This window comes from Balaenoptera acutorostrata, chromosome 12 (assembly GCF_949987535.1).
Source record: "Balaenoptera acutorostrata chromosome 12, mBalAcu1.1, whole genome shotgun sequence".
Classification (NCBI taxonomy): domain Eukaryota; kingdom Metazoa; phylum Chordata; class Mammalia; order Artiodactyla; family Balaenopteridae; genus Balaenoptera; species Balaenoptera acutorostrata.
Genome location: NC_080075.1, coordinates 54488652 through 54502962, shown reverse-complemented (window position 1 = coordinate 54502962; position 14311 = coordinate 54488652). Strand labels below are relative to the sequence as shown.

Sequence of the window (14311 nt, the reverse complement as noted above, 5' to 3'; positions counted from 1 at the left end):
AGATTGAGAGATTTCCTGCGAATGTTGGGGTGTTTGGTTAATAGAATTAGAAGCCGGGCTGGCAGAGACCCTGTCACATAAACATTAAGTCAACACAGGAGACTGAGCATTTGTTAGAAATGTTACAGGGGATGGCTGGAAATTTGTTTTTTAAGGGAAGGAGTGTTAGGGCTTCTATTCAGTTTCAGTTCTCTGAAGCCTGAGTCAGCAAGGTTGATCCATGATGCCATCAAATGGCCTTTTCTGTGGCCTTTGTCGGATCAGTAGAGCTCCCATCTCCATATGCCAGGAGCCAGGGCTTTTCCCTCCCTCTGCTCCATCAGAACCTGGTCTCAGGAGAGGCTCCATTGTCAGTCATTTACACTTTAGTGTGAAATGTTATTGTACTCACTCTCCTGGAGTGAGTCTGCATTCCAAGACTGAACTTTCCTATGAAAGTGGCTATTGAGTCTGCATTCCAAGACTGAACTTTCCTATGAAAGTGGCTATTGCTGTAAAAGGCATTTCAACCCTCAAAGAAGAGGGAACGAGTTAATTTGGGGTAAAGAGACAGTGTTAGCCCAAATCTTTTTGGTTGCAGGATAACCTAACTCAGCCCACAGGCAAAGGGGGAAATTACAGGTTAACACCGGTAAAGAAAGGCTGAGGAAGCTCCCAGATTTGGAGGAAGAACTGCAGGCACTAGGCCTCAGGGAGCACAGCTGGGCTCAGGCAGGCGGCTAGGCCAGCCTCTGCACGGTGGCTTCCCTCTCCCCTCCTGTAGGCAGACCCTCCATGTGGCAGAGGAGGGGGTTGATCGCTGGCTGACAGCCCCTGCCGGCAGGATGTGGCAGACAGGCATTCAGCATCTATTCCACCCTCCTCGTAGCAGGCTGTCCTGTACTGCAGAGGCTAGAAGGCTGAAAACTACACTTCCCAGACTCTCTTGCAGCTACCATTCTGGATGAGATTCCAAATGTTAAATGCACTTGCACAAGATTGGACGTAGAGCCCATGCTTCTGCTGTTTTCTGTTGGCAAGCGGGTGTATCTGGTTTTTGGGGAGTGGCTTCTCGATCATGGTGGCCTTCATGAAAAGGGCTGCTTCCTGGTCATGAGAGATAGCAGCACCCTGTGGGTGTGTCTCTCCTGAGAGCCCAACCTAGAGTCTTTTCAGCTTTCCCAGTGATGGACCATTTAACAGCCCAGGTTAAATTAAAAAATGAAGCCCACCAGAGACCAAAAGTAGAGTGCTGAGTGAAAAAGTTTTCTGCCAAGCAGGAAACCTGATCCAGGACAGGGTCTAGGAAGGCCGTTAAGGCCGTTTCGATGAGGATCTTTTTTTTTTTTTTTCCTGGCTGCGCCCTGCGGCTTGTGGGATCTTAGTTCCCCAACCAGGGATCGAACCTGGGCCCACGGCAGTGAAAGCACCGAGTCTTAACCACTGGACCACCGGGGAATTCCCTGGATGAGGTTCTTGAGGAGGAGAATTGGTGAAGGTCTTTTAAAACCAGAAGACTGCTGTAATGCATAGCACGGTGACTACAGTTAATAATACTATATTTCATAGCGGAAAGTTGCTGAGAGAGTAGATCTTAAAAGTTCTCATCACAAGAAAAAAAATCTTGTAACTTTGTATGGTGACAGCTGGTAATGAGAATTATCATGGTGATCATTTTGCAGTATATACAAATATCAAATTATTATGTTATACACCTGAAATTAATATAATGTTATATGTCAATTATACCTCAGTTTTTAAAAAAAGGCGGCAAATTCCCTCTCTGTCCCATAGTAGGAAAGCAAAATCTCTGAGTGATATTGGCTGGATTTGTTGGCTGTGTAAGCATTTGGGGAATGGTGGTGGCCTGTTGTGTACGAGTGGTGCCTGTCTCAGGATTATGGTGTCCAGATGTCTCTCCTAAGCACATAAGACCCTGCCCAGGGACTATGGCATCAGTGCCCTGTGACATGCCTGAGTCATAGTATGTAACTCTGTCAGGTTGTCAGTGTCAGTGGGCTGAGTGGCCAGGTCAGAGTTTATCACCTACAATAAATTTTTTCTGCTTAAACCAGCTGAAATGAATTCTGTTGTATTAACTTTACCCTGACTGGTGTACTAGGCCTAACTTGTATTCCAAGAGAAGAAAGGGCCACTCTATCACCTCCAGTCCTTGTAAGGCCAGGGAGCTGCTTGCCTGGCCGGGGGCATGTGCCCTTCCTTAGACCGATGATTGTGTCTTTAAGGATGTGGGACCATGATTGATCCAGCCTAGAGGGGAGGGTGGCAGGGACCGTAGGTGGTCTTACTCCACACCATCCCAGTCCCCTTGCCCTTGCTGTCCTCCTGTATAGAGGATTGAAAGCAAAATGCACCATCTCCTGGCCTCCCCTCTAGGTAGTGGTGACCATGGGACATTCTTCTGGTTAATAAGATGCCAGCAGAAAGTCCCTAGGGAAGCCTGGGAAAAGGCTCGCTGGGAATTCTCCCTTCCTACTTCTTGCTGCTGGTAACATGGATGTGAGACTTGGAGGTGTACCTACTGAAGTCACAAGCATGAGGACCAAAGCCAGCATGCTAAGGACCCCAGGGCAGAAGAGAGGAGGAGCTCGCTGTACAGCAGGCATCACCAGGACACGCACCACCCACGCCACCTGCCTCCAGACTTCTGGTTATCTTCATCAAATAAACCCCTGTTGGGCTTCCCTGGTGGCGCAGTGGTTAAGAATCCGCCTGCCAATGCAGGGGACACGGGTTCGAGCCCTGGTCCGGGAAGATCCCACATGCCGCGGAGCAACTAAGCCCGTGCACCACAACTACTGAGCCTGCGCTCTAGAGCCTGTGAGCCACAACTACTGAGCCTGCACTTTAGAGCCCACGAGCCACAACTACTGAGCCCGCGTGCCACAACTACTGCAGCCCACGTGCCTAGAGCCCGTGCTCCGCAACAAGAGAAGCCACTGCAGTGAGAAGCCCGCTCACCGCAACTAGAGAAAGCCCGCGCGCAGCAATGAAGACCCAACACAGCCAAAAAAAAAAAAACCCTGTTTCTGCTTCTTTAATCTACTCTCTGTTGGGTTGTCTGTTAATTGCAGCTGAATGCATTGGTAACTAACACAGGAGGCACCCTGTGATCCACGGGCCTGCTAGACCACAGGGAGATGGGCTGGAGTTTTTTGCAAAGGATAGAGTGACAGGGATACTGTTCCCATAAGAAGGAAACAGGAGAGCATCCTGGGCAGACAAAGACAAAGGCTCTAGGATCTACTTTGACAGGGCTTCTCAACACACCTAAAGTCTCACCTGCAGACAGCTATGATTCCAACTACGAACATGCCCCACACTCATGGTTTGTGCCTACTGAGTGCAACTCAGCAGTACTGCGACCCGGGTGTGAGAGGGTCTTTAAGAACCTGATCTGGAGCAATTTTAGGAGGAGGAGCAAAAAGGATGGGGTGTGGGTAGAAGAGGTCTCTAAACTCTGGTGTTAACTGGCTGCTGAAGTTTTGATAAATGAAGGATGTATCTTATCCTGTGCCAGGTGGAAAGTAGATGAGGGATGGGGAGCCACAGGACTAGAGCTGGGGTGAAGTACAGAGCCACCCAGTGCTGGGCATGGGGCTCAACCCCAAGCCCTGGCTGTGCCTCCTTCTGGGGTCACCCACCACCACGTCATAGCTCCTCCACCACAGTGGGCGGGCTTCATGTCTTATTGACTATAAGTGCTATAGGGCTAAGCGCAAAGCGTACACGCAATAGGTGCTCATACGTGTTTGTTGAATGAATGAACACAAGACCAGGCAAATGGGCTGGACAGAGCTGTGGGCCAAGCAGGAAGGCCATCTGGCTTCTGCTGGAGATTGGCTAGTGAATTGCTGTGTGACCTTCTCCTTGCTAGGCCTCATTTTCCTCCATCTGCAGAATCAAGCAAATGCTCCTTTTTTGTTCCCTCTCTGCCAGAACATTCCTCAGTGAATGTTCAGATCAAAGGGAACAGCTCTATGAAGTTTTGCTTCATGTCTTACTTGCAGCAATTCCTGGAACTAGGCTTTTAATAGAAATGTTTGTGTGCCCGTGCATGCACGTATGTATTTGGACCAGGGGCTCTCGTGTGTGAGGACATGCATCCCGAAGAAATCTACCCATGGCCCCAACATCTATGGGGGCTGTGGTGGGAGAGGCTCCCATTTTACCAATGTGGATGTCACCCACAGTGGTATAAAGTCCTAAAGGAGGCCTCAAGGGGTAACCAAGGGATGGGGGAGGGGTGGGCGCCCCATGGTGAACAGCAGCAGGAGGGCTTTCCATAGGGACAACGGAGAAGAGGCCACTTAGAGGTGGAGGAGACCACAGTGGGGCCTGGTGGTTGGGGAAGAGCTTCCACTTCAACTTCTGCCGGCCCCGGCCGCAGAGCCCCCATGGGGTTCAAGCTTTCTGATTGCAGAGCTCCTCTAGAGCAGCACTGCTGCACAGACCTCGCTGCAGTGAAAGAAATATTCTGCGTCTGTGCTGGCCAATATGGTAGCCATTAGCCACATGTGGCTGCTGAGCACTTGAAGTGTGGTTAATGCAGCTGCAGAGCTGAATTTTTAATTCCACTTAATTTAAATTCATTTAAAATTAACGAGCTGTGCGTGGCTGGCGGCTACTGCATCGGACAGCATAGCTGTAGAGAATGGTACAAATGAAAACCAGGACCCGGCGCTGGCGGAGGTTCTTACAGGGTTGTGGGTGTGCTGCAGCCGCAGCTTTCAGCAGGAAGCTGGCCAGTCCTCAGGGGGCACAGTTCCTTCCCTCCTGCATCCAGATGCCTGGTGCTCCTCAGCCCAGTCCATGGTCAAAGAAGAACAGGGACAAATTGTTGAAGCTGGGTTGGGCATATGGCTGAGGTTAGCTAACGGTGGTTCTTGATAAGAATCCCTGTGGCACTCTCACATTTCTCCTCCCAAACCTCAGAGTTACAGAGCTGAGAGGCCAGCCCCTCATTTTGCTGACATGGAAAAGGAACCTTAGGGAGGGGAGGAGATCTGCTCACAATTGGCCAGATAGGCAGAAGCCAGAGAGGGAGAAGTGAGCTCTCATCACCGGGCGTTCGTTGCCTTATGGTTAAACCTTTCTTGAGCGATTCCACCAACATCCCTTCTGTGAACATTTCCCTCAGAATGGAGTAGGAAGGGGGCTTGAAAGTAATTTTCTTTGCCGGGACTCCACTTCTTACAGTCAAGAAAGGACTGTGCAGGCTCCAGGCCCACAGGACTGCACACAGCTCTCCTCTCTGTCTTCTCACACAGGGCTCCTTCTGCCTGGGGCACCTGTGCCCCTCTGCAGCCGGCTCACCGTGGCCCCTCTCGGGCTCCGCTTGGACAGCCTGCCTCTGAGATCCTCCCCTGACTGCCTGGCGGGCTGGCCGCCTCTCTGTGGGTGCTCCTGGCAGCCCAGCCTGCCCGCGGACGAGGAGCACTCATCCTGCAGAACTGCGGGGCCCTGTCCGCTGTCAGCTTCCCACAAGTCTGGAGTAAGGGCTGTGCTGTCTTTCTCACTTTGTCTCTCCAGCCCCTAACATGGCAGGGGGGTCCTGGCCCCAAACTAAACGAATTACTTATCCCCTCTGACCCAGGACAAAATGAAGGGAAAGTACCAAATTCCCAAGGTTGGTAGGAGATTAAGTGAGAAAAATATGCAAATCTCTTATCTAAGTAAATATAAGTTTTATTTTTCTTATCTTCTCATCAGGAGAACAGAAAGGTAACTGACCAACTGACCATAAAAGGGAGAGGGTTGGCAATCCATCCAGGATGGCTGGCTGGGGATCTAAAATGTCATAGGAATCATAGGCCTTAGAGCTTGAAAGGAAGGTAAGGACCACTTCATGGAGCTAAAACACCCACCTGAATTGATTACACAGCTGGGGCATGAGACCCAAAGAGAGAAGACTGATGGGTGAGCAGAGCCCAGGCCTGTCCACTGCCACAGCTAGCTTGTGGGTCTCAGCTGGAAGCAGGGTAAGAGAAAGGCCTCTTTCCAGAAACACCACAGGCTAGAGTTTTTCAAACTGCTGGGTATAATTCCTAGGCAGATCAGGAAATCGATTTGATAGCTTTGACCAGCACTGAAACAAAACAAAACCAAAAAACCAGAATGGAAAATAGTACACTGTGTATCACTGCAGCTGTATGAAATCTTTGGGGCTGGGGGGGAGCCAGAGAGTGATTTTGCAGATTGAGGCAGGCAGGGCCTGCACTTGAGTGACCTGTCAATTACTTCTCATCTCTAGGGCAAACTGAAGGAAAAAGATGATCTGGGGAGGGGGCTGTGGAGGAGAGAGGAAGTCTCAGTGGAGTTTGGTGATGGTGATTAAAGAGGTGCCAAAAAGGAGAGGGTTGCAAAGGCATCGTGGGCAGAAGCAATCATCTGGCTGCAGCCTTCTCCCCAAGCTGGTACCACAGAAAGGACCCCCTGCAGAAGCAATAGGGGCTACCTGGTCTCTTATCATGAAATGCCTCTATAACAGTGATACTGTATTTGTGGAGCATTTACACTTTTTGGCGTTCCCAGCCTCCTGCGAGGTGATGGTGAGGTGGGGGGTGGTGGTGGGGGGGGATGAGATCATTCTCCCATTTTAGAGATGGGGAAACTGAGGATCTGATGAAGCCAACTGCCAGATGCGGAGCTAGAATCCAGACCTCCTAGCTTCTGAATGCGTGCCCTTTCCACACCACAGTGTGAGTGCTCTGTGTTTAGAGTGTACGTTTCAGACCCTGGTTGCCCTTTAATTAATTAATTAATTATTATTATTATTTTTTTGGCTGCGCCGCGAGGCATGCGGGATCTTAGTTCCCCGACCAGGGATCAAACCCATGTCCCCTGCAGTGGAAATGCGGAGTCTTAACCACTGGACCGCCAGGGAAGTCCCCCTCGTTGCCCTTTAGAATCACCCGGGCAGCTGCCAAAAAATTCCATTGCCTGCCTGCTCCCCTCCTCATTGAAACTGAAATCAGAATCGGGGAGTGGGAGTGGGGCCAGGGCATCAATATCTTTCAAAGCTCCCTTCAGAGAATCTAGTTCACAGCCAGGCTTGGAAACCACGGCCACAGTTGGGGTCATTTCCCCCAGTACTGGGTTCCTCATGCACCTACCTTCTTTCCAGCCCTGGCCATCAGAATCTGCCTTGGCCCAGTCTGGCCAGGCTGCCTGCAAGGTCCACTGGTGCCCTTAGCTCAGATGGATTTCACTGTTGTTTTGTAAAGTAACTCCCCTGGGACACTGCCACCCTGGCCCGATCCTCATCCTCGGAGCTGACATCTCTTGGGGCCCCCCTGAGAGGAGGTGTGATTAGGGAGATGGGGAGGCAGGCGGATTTGACAGACGAAAAGCAAACAGCTCAAAGGGGTGGCAGGCTGCATTTTATTCATCGTTAATTGAAACACCCCTCAAGCCCTCTCTTGGAGTGTTGCTCGGAAAAATAAATGTATTGTCTGAGAAACCCTGCAGGCTTGCCCCGCATGCTCTAACCCCCTCCTGAGAGAATGGGTAGCATAGAAAATGATTTATAAAGCAAGGGGGGCAGCTTCCCTAGGGAGGAGGTGGGGGGAGGCTGACAGAAAGGGGAAGGGGGTCTTGGGCCAGGTCGGTGCAGAAATCTCACCGCTTCAGTGATGAGACTGGCCGGGCGTGGTACCTGCAGGTGTCAGAGCTGCTCCAGGGGCGAGAGTCCGGGCCCTGAGTCCATGCCGATGAGCCCGTCCTGGGGGTCGGGAGTGGTGTCAGCAGCCCTCCCCGCCCCAGAGTGGAGCCTTCGGTGGCACCAACCAGCACATTTTATAACAACCATTCCAACAAAAAAACGGGCCCCAGCCAGCGCCTCTTCTGGACTCAGAAGTACCTCAAGCAGTCTGTCTGAATGTGCTTTCCAGACAGTGTGCGTGTGGAGTTGTGCTTTTTGTTTGTGAAGAATGTAAAAAGTTACAGTAAGGTGGAGCCGCCTGGCCCACGGCTCCTGTGGTCTGCGCCTCTGTGGGCTGCCGTGGCCAGGAGGGCTCGGGCGCCCCTCACCCAGGGCGCAGGAAGAGGGATCTGCTAGGAGGCCTGTCTGAGAGGCGGAGCCTGTGTACATTCAGCAGCTGTTTTCCAGGGTTTGGCTTGGGTTTGGTCGCTGGCGTCTGTGTAAAACACATACATGCAAAGTGTCCGTGAAACTCCCCCAAGACAGGGAGGAATTTTCCAGGCCCCTGCAGATCTCCAGGGAGTTAAAAATGCAAAATCCTTCTCCTTAAAGTGGCCCAGACCAGGATTATTTTTCCGTGGGGAAAGGGGCTAGTAGCTCTTTATAAGGCTGACGTGTGTGTGTGTGTGTGTGTGTGTGTGTGTGGTGTGTACACGCATGTGTGTGCATGATGCTGTGATGTGTGACACTCCTGGCAAAGCCCAGGACTTCGTGGCATTTTCCACAAGCTGAAGGCCTGAGGCTGCCTGAGCCTTCCGACTCCTTCGCCAGGCCTGGAGGTGCTGGCTTCAGTCAGAGGACTCAGGGCCCTGACCACCTGGCCTTCTTAGAGAGCAAGGGCACCAAGGGCGGCTCCTTCCCTGCCTGCTCAGCTCTGAGAAGGCCCGGCTGCAGTCTAAGATCCTGGCCTCTGTGTGGCCACGGCCGAGTGACAAGAGCCCATGCTGTCTGAGAGCCCATGCTACCTTTACGGGAGCCCCAGAGCCCCAGCACAAGAGGGGTGAGTGTGGGCCTCAGGTTAGGAAGCAACTCGTGGAGCCTGGGGACGTTGTGATTACAGTGAGCTACCAGCTGTGGGTCATACTGGAGACCCCTGCATGGTGGGAGAGGCCACAGCATCTAAGAGGAAGGAGCCCTTTCTTAGCCTGAGGTTCAGAAGAATCTGCACCAAAGAAAGGGGTCCCTATCAATGTCTATAATCCTGAAACGATGGGAGGATCCCATCCCAGCTTGTCAAGCAGGTCTGGTTCTCTATGCTCCCCATCCTGTCAAGCAGGATGTCAAACAAGCCCTTTAGGCATGGGTCTAGTCTCCAACAAACCCCCTGACCTTGGGAGCCCGGCTTTTCCCAGCAGCCCCTGGCATCTGGGGCACTGAGCCCTTTGGCCTGAGGTAAAGGACAACGATGATTGAAAAGGGCGGCGGTAGGGGGGAACCAGGGGAACATGGACAAAAATACGTGCATACCACTGAGTCCTGAGCTACCATTGTACACTAGAGGACTGGCGTTTCTCTGGGAGGTTGCTGAGCAGGAAGGGTCCCTTTCCTAGCTCCCTTGAACCATGCTTTCAATTCCTTCAGCAGCGTGCTCAAGTTGCCTGCAATTGCCTCCTTCCAAAGCCAAAGCATAGGAAAAGAAGTGAAAACAGCTAAGGCTGCAGCATGAGCAACTCAGAATAGACTTTAGGAAGCAGTGGTGACAGAGAAGACTGCCAAGGAAGGTTATGAGCTTTCCTACTCTGGAGGCAGGTCCTGTTCCCGCCTGTGGGGATGGGATTCTTTGCAGTCCTGCGCGCCGGTCAGCAGATTGCCCGGATGCCTTTTTGGCCCGTCTAGCTCAAGGAGCCATGATGACTGTGTCTTAAGCCTCCTGTTCTCTTCCTGGGGCTCACTTTCTCTGGGTTGGCTGCTATTTTGCCTGCTATTGAGTCCTCATGGTCTAGATGGCTCTGTCATGGGGATGTCTACTTTCCCCTCTGGATAGCTCAGATCCCCAGATTATTTCCTGTTGCCTAGGTGACACCTCTAACTGGATGCCTTTTAATCTTTCCTTCTTTTAAAGGGATAAACCTGATACTTTATTTCTAGGTTCTGTTAGAGGACTCTGCCCTAAACAATGCATGCCTCTCGGAGCACAGTGTGACCGCAGCCGTTGCTCAGATGGGGGAAGGGTGGCAGTGTTGGGGAGGCTCATGGAGCTGTCCTGGCTGACGTCACAGTGCATCCTGGAAGCGTGGCTCTCTGGAAGCCTACCCTTTAGGAACTGGCAAGACTGACTTCTGTCCTGGCCAGCTCCTCCTCACTGGCTTCACCCCCAGCTTACAGTCTGTGTTTAAAAACCAATCCCAATCCAAATTAGAAATTATCCCTCACCCCCCAAAAAAGAAGTTACCCAAAGTAGCAGGAGAGTTACTCAGATCTTAACTTGTTTTTTCCTTCCTGCCATGAAGTGGAAGGGGCGAGGGGAGGCTGACATTCAAGTATGACTCTTAATGCTGTGTGTGTGTGTGTGTGTGTGTGTGTGTGTGTGTCTGAGTGTTCTAGGCACATATGCTTCCTTCACTGCCAGGGAGGGAGATTTTACGGCTTTTGATGCCTCTCAGGCAGACGGTGTGAGGTGTCCTGGTGCTTTCCTAAGACTTCCTGTCAGAAGCTCTATATATATTGGTGGGTCACACCGTGTCTGACTAGACTCTGGTATTTGTCCTTGGGATCGTCATCTTTTTGGATGAGAAAAAATGGGCCAAAAGAGTATTGTTCCTTTACAGTCCAAGACCCCCATCTCTTCAATGAAGGCTGGGTATCTGGCCTTCCTCCAGGTCAGTGACCTCCTATGAGGTAGAGGGTGAGTCTGGGAGAAACTGTCCTTCACCTTGAGGATCATCCAGAGCAAAACTTTAATCCTAAAATTGCTTCCATCCACCAGCTCTCTCCCTCCTGCCTTCCTCCACCTCCAATACAGACTGTGTGTGTAGAAAAAACACATTCACTTGAATATTAGTGGGGGCCAAACAGGGTGTAGAATGGGATGTGTCCCAAATACATCATGGGCTCTGGAGTCAAATTCTCTGACACTTGCAGGATGACTGCTTTGGTTCCTGGTGCTGCAGGCCCTGGTGCCCACCAGTGTAGCTGGCAGAGCCCTGATGCAGAGGAGGGGCAGCTGGAGGGGGTACCACGCTCTGTACCCTCAGGCTGTCTAAAAGGGAAAAAAAGATAAGAAAAAATCCGCACCAACAAAGAAAAATCTTGTCTGAGAAGACTCAGACATTCCTGGTTAACAATGAAAAGCATTCCCGTGGATGATGCTGGTGAAAGGAAGGAGCGTTGAGGGGATTCAGAGATGTGCCCTGAGCCTCAGAGATCAGCCAGCTGAAGCGGAGCTGGGCTCCTGCAGCCTGAGTGCTCCCGGCCCTGCAGGCCACTCCAGGCTTTCCCTCTTTAAAAGGAGTTGCCCTGTGTGCTGTGCTAAGTGGACTAACTCCAGGCTGAGAAAGGCCTGCTAAGCCCCTTACCACTGCAATTCCCAAATCTCTGGGAAATGCCACAGTCCGCAAGTTGGTGCTATGTTTCATCCCATTGCATAATACTACGCCATTCTCTGTGTGTAGCGGCTGTACTATATATATACATCAGGAGGCAACATATGGCTCTCCCCATCCCCACCTGTCATAACTGTGACTATATCACTTCTGACGACCAGAAGGAAGCTGCTGGGCTGGGCCAGGATTCTAAATGCTGCGGAGGTAATTCAGAGCCATGAAAAGTTGCACCATATGCTTTGGGGTTGCCAGCTGCTTACGTGCATCGAGACGGGGTTTAGTGCCAGTCTGCAAAACCCAGGGGTGGCACTCTTCTCACTGCCGTGTGCACCGGGCGAGGGTCTGGGGTGCCACTTTTTCTCTCCCTGGAGGAGAATCTGCTGGGGACCACAGTTCTCTGAGAGGGAACCCATAAGGAAAACAGGCTCCCCCAAAACCTGCCCTTGATAACATCAGGCCTGGCCAAATAGTATTTCTTTAAAAAAAAATTTTTTTTTTTTTTTGGTTTCATTTTATTGGATAAAGGTTAAGAAAGCGCCAGCGTCTGAGAGAAGGAAAGCAAACGCCGCCCGGCTGCACCCCAGCCTGGTGAGGGTCCGTGGCGCGGCGAGGCACGCGTCTACCTGGAGGCGCTGGTCTCGGCCAGGCGGTTGTTCATGATGCCCAGCGCGCCCACGCCGCCCGAGAAGCCGTTCTGGCGCGTGTTGACGCACACGCTGCGCGGGTAGCCGTTGGCCGTCTCGGACAGCTGCTTCTGCAGCAGCGCCAGCGACACCTTGTTGGAAGCCGTGAGGTCGCGCATGGAGATGAGCTCGCCCGACAGGCGGCGGCCCTCGGCGTCGCTGTCGCGGGCCGCGGGGTCGGCGCCGAGCGCGGCCAGGCGGCGGCGCAGCCGGGAACCCGGGGTGATGGCGTTGCGCCGGGTCAGGGGCGCGCCGGGCGCCGGGCAGCAGCGCGCGCAGCAGCGGCAGCTCAGCTTGCGCAGCATCCAGTTGAGCACCTGCTTGATGAGGATGGAGATGACGTTGAAGAGCGAGTAGATGCAGCACACGCCGAGCAGGATGAAGAGGAAGTTGCCCAGGCGGTAGAGCCCCTGGTTCCGGTAGGCGGCGTGCTGGCTGCTCACCAGGTCCCCGAAGCCGATGGTGCTGAAGGTGACGAAGCAGAAGTAGAGCGAGTCCACGTAGTCCCAGCCCTCCACGCTGGTGTACATGGCCGAGGCGCAGCACGACAGCAGCACGGCGAACAGACCCAGGATCAGCAGCACGTGGTACACCGAGGGCTTCCAGCCCGCCAGGCAGTCGGCTTCCGAGAGCGCCGAGCCGCGGCGGAAGGTGGCGGGCAGCAGGCCGCTGCGGCGCAGCTGGCGCTCCCGGCAGGCGCGCATGATGAAGGCCAGCAGCGAGATGATGCGCTCCAGGAAGAGGTTGAAGAACAGGATGGTGCCGGCACAGCCGAACAGCCCGTAGGCGATGAGGAAGGCCTTCCCGCCCACCGTCGCGGGGGTGGTCATGCCGAAACCTGTGGAGACCAGAGCAGGGGTCAGCGAGGTCCTGGCTGAGCAGGTGGTCCGCACCCTGCGCGGGGCAGGCATCTGCAGGTGCTGACATGGCTCCTATGCTGAGTGGCATCACCCAAGTGGTATTTAGACATTTCTCTCCCTTGGTGGCACTAGATATGGTTCCTAATCTGGGCAACCCCTAAACTGATGGAGGAGACATGGCCCCTCGTCTTGGGGGGGGGGGATCTATAAATCAACATGGGTGAGGCAAGATGGTCATAGGATTGCTGGGGACCAGGTAGGGTGTGTACAGTCCAGGTAGCTATATTTGATGGTCTCTGAAAAGGGGTTTATGAAACTGACAAATGGATTGTATGAGAATGAGTCCACAACCTTCAGAGAGTAAGCGTGGCTCTGCCACTGGACATCAGCTCCTTCTCACCCAAGGACCACCATCACCCTTGCTCACACTTGTAGCCAAGGGAAAGGTTTTGGCCCCGCTGGGTTCTGTGCTGCCGTGTGTCTGGAGTGGCTTTTATCCTGAGAGGTCTGCTCTGTGCCAGGGCAGCTGCTCAGTGCTTTGACTCTTGTAATTAAGTCTTAATTTACCCATTCGTTCAAAGCACAGTCTTTAAGGGAGCTTCTCTATCAACTGATTTCTGCAGAAGGCTTGGCTTCCCGCCAGGATGCTCGGCCCATGTCATCCAGGGCAGTGCAGAGTGGCGGCTCTGCTCCTCCAGCCTGAGCTCTCAGCCAGCTGCCGGTTGTGATGTCCTTGTGGGACCCATGCTGCCTGCCTCTGGTTATGGGAGGGGATGTAATCCCTTAGCATGAAGATCTACTGCTGCCTGGAGTCTGAGCAGAAAATGCATCATCTGTCTGAGTGGCACAGTAGCACCTATCAGCACCTCTGTAGCAGAAGTTCAGGGGCATCTCTGTTTAATGCATGCCCGACGTCAGGAGGTCTACCTGTGCACTGTTAGTGGGGTGGCGCCAGCTCTGGGAAAGGGGTGGCTTACCATTTCCCTAAAAAGGCCAGAGAAAGTTTTCTTCAGAATGATCCCTTAAACTTGTATGCTAATCATTTTCTAGATTCCTTGGAGGAAATGCCCAATTGCCCGACATTGTCTTCATCTTATGCTTAATGACTCAAGTTAGGAGAAAATCTTATAATGATACCTCTGTCGAGGAAGATGGAGTATGTCCCTAGATTCAGAATTTGGCCGTAAGAGTGTGAAAAAAGCCAAACTAGCAGTGTAACCAGGAACTCAATACAGGGATTTTGCTACACTTTAAAGCCAAACTTAAGTTCTTGAATTCATGAAGAAATCAGCTCTGAATCGATATGACTATACGTGGAGTGGGAGTGTTTGTATTTGTATGTGTGTATATTTATAAAGAGTCCTAGGTTGATCACCCAAGTGTCCAACAGCCTAATTCATAGTCTGTTCATACAAGGAAATACTACACAGCAAAGAAAAAGCACAAACCACTGCTACTTGCAACAACATGAATGAATCTCACAAAAAGAATGTTAAACAAAAGAAACTGGACACAAAAGAAGTA

The 14311-nt window shown here is 52.2% G+C and overlaps 1 protein-coding gene and 1 non-coding gene across 2 annotated transcripts in view; both read right to left on the bottom strand.

Moving 5' to 3' along the window:
- Positions 1-1364: 1364 nt before the first annotated feature.
- TRNAE-UUC (transfer RNA glutamic acid (anticodon UUC)) lies at positions 1365-1437 on the bottom strand. Its single transcript has one exon. It is a non-coding gene; the product is annotated as a tRNA-Glu (tRNA).
- Positions 1438-7398: 5961 nt separating this feature from the next.
- The window catches only part of KCNK12 (potassium two pore domain channel subfamily K member 12), a 58922-nt gene continuing 52009 nt past the window's right edge, over positions 7399-14311 (bottom strand). The window contains exon 2 of the mRNA XM_057558405.1: positions 7399-12765. Within this exon, the coding sequence (XP_057414388.1) occupies positions 11864-12765 (902 nt within the window). The 3' untranslated portion in view covers positions 7399-11863. The remainder of the gene's footprint in view (positions 12766-14311) is intronic.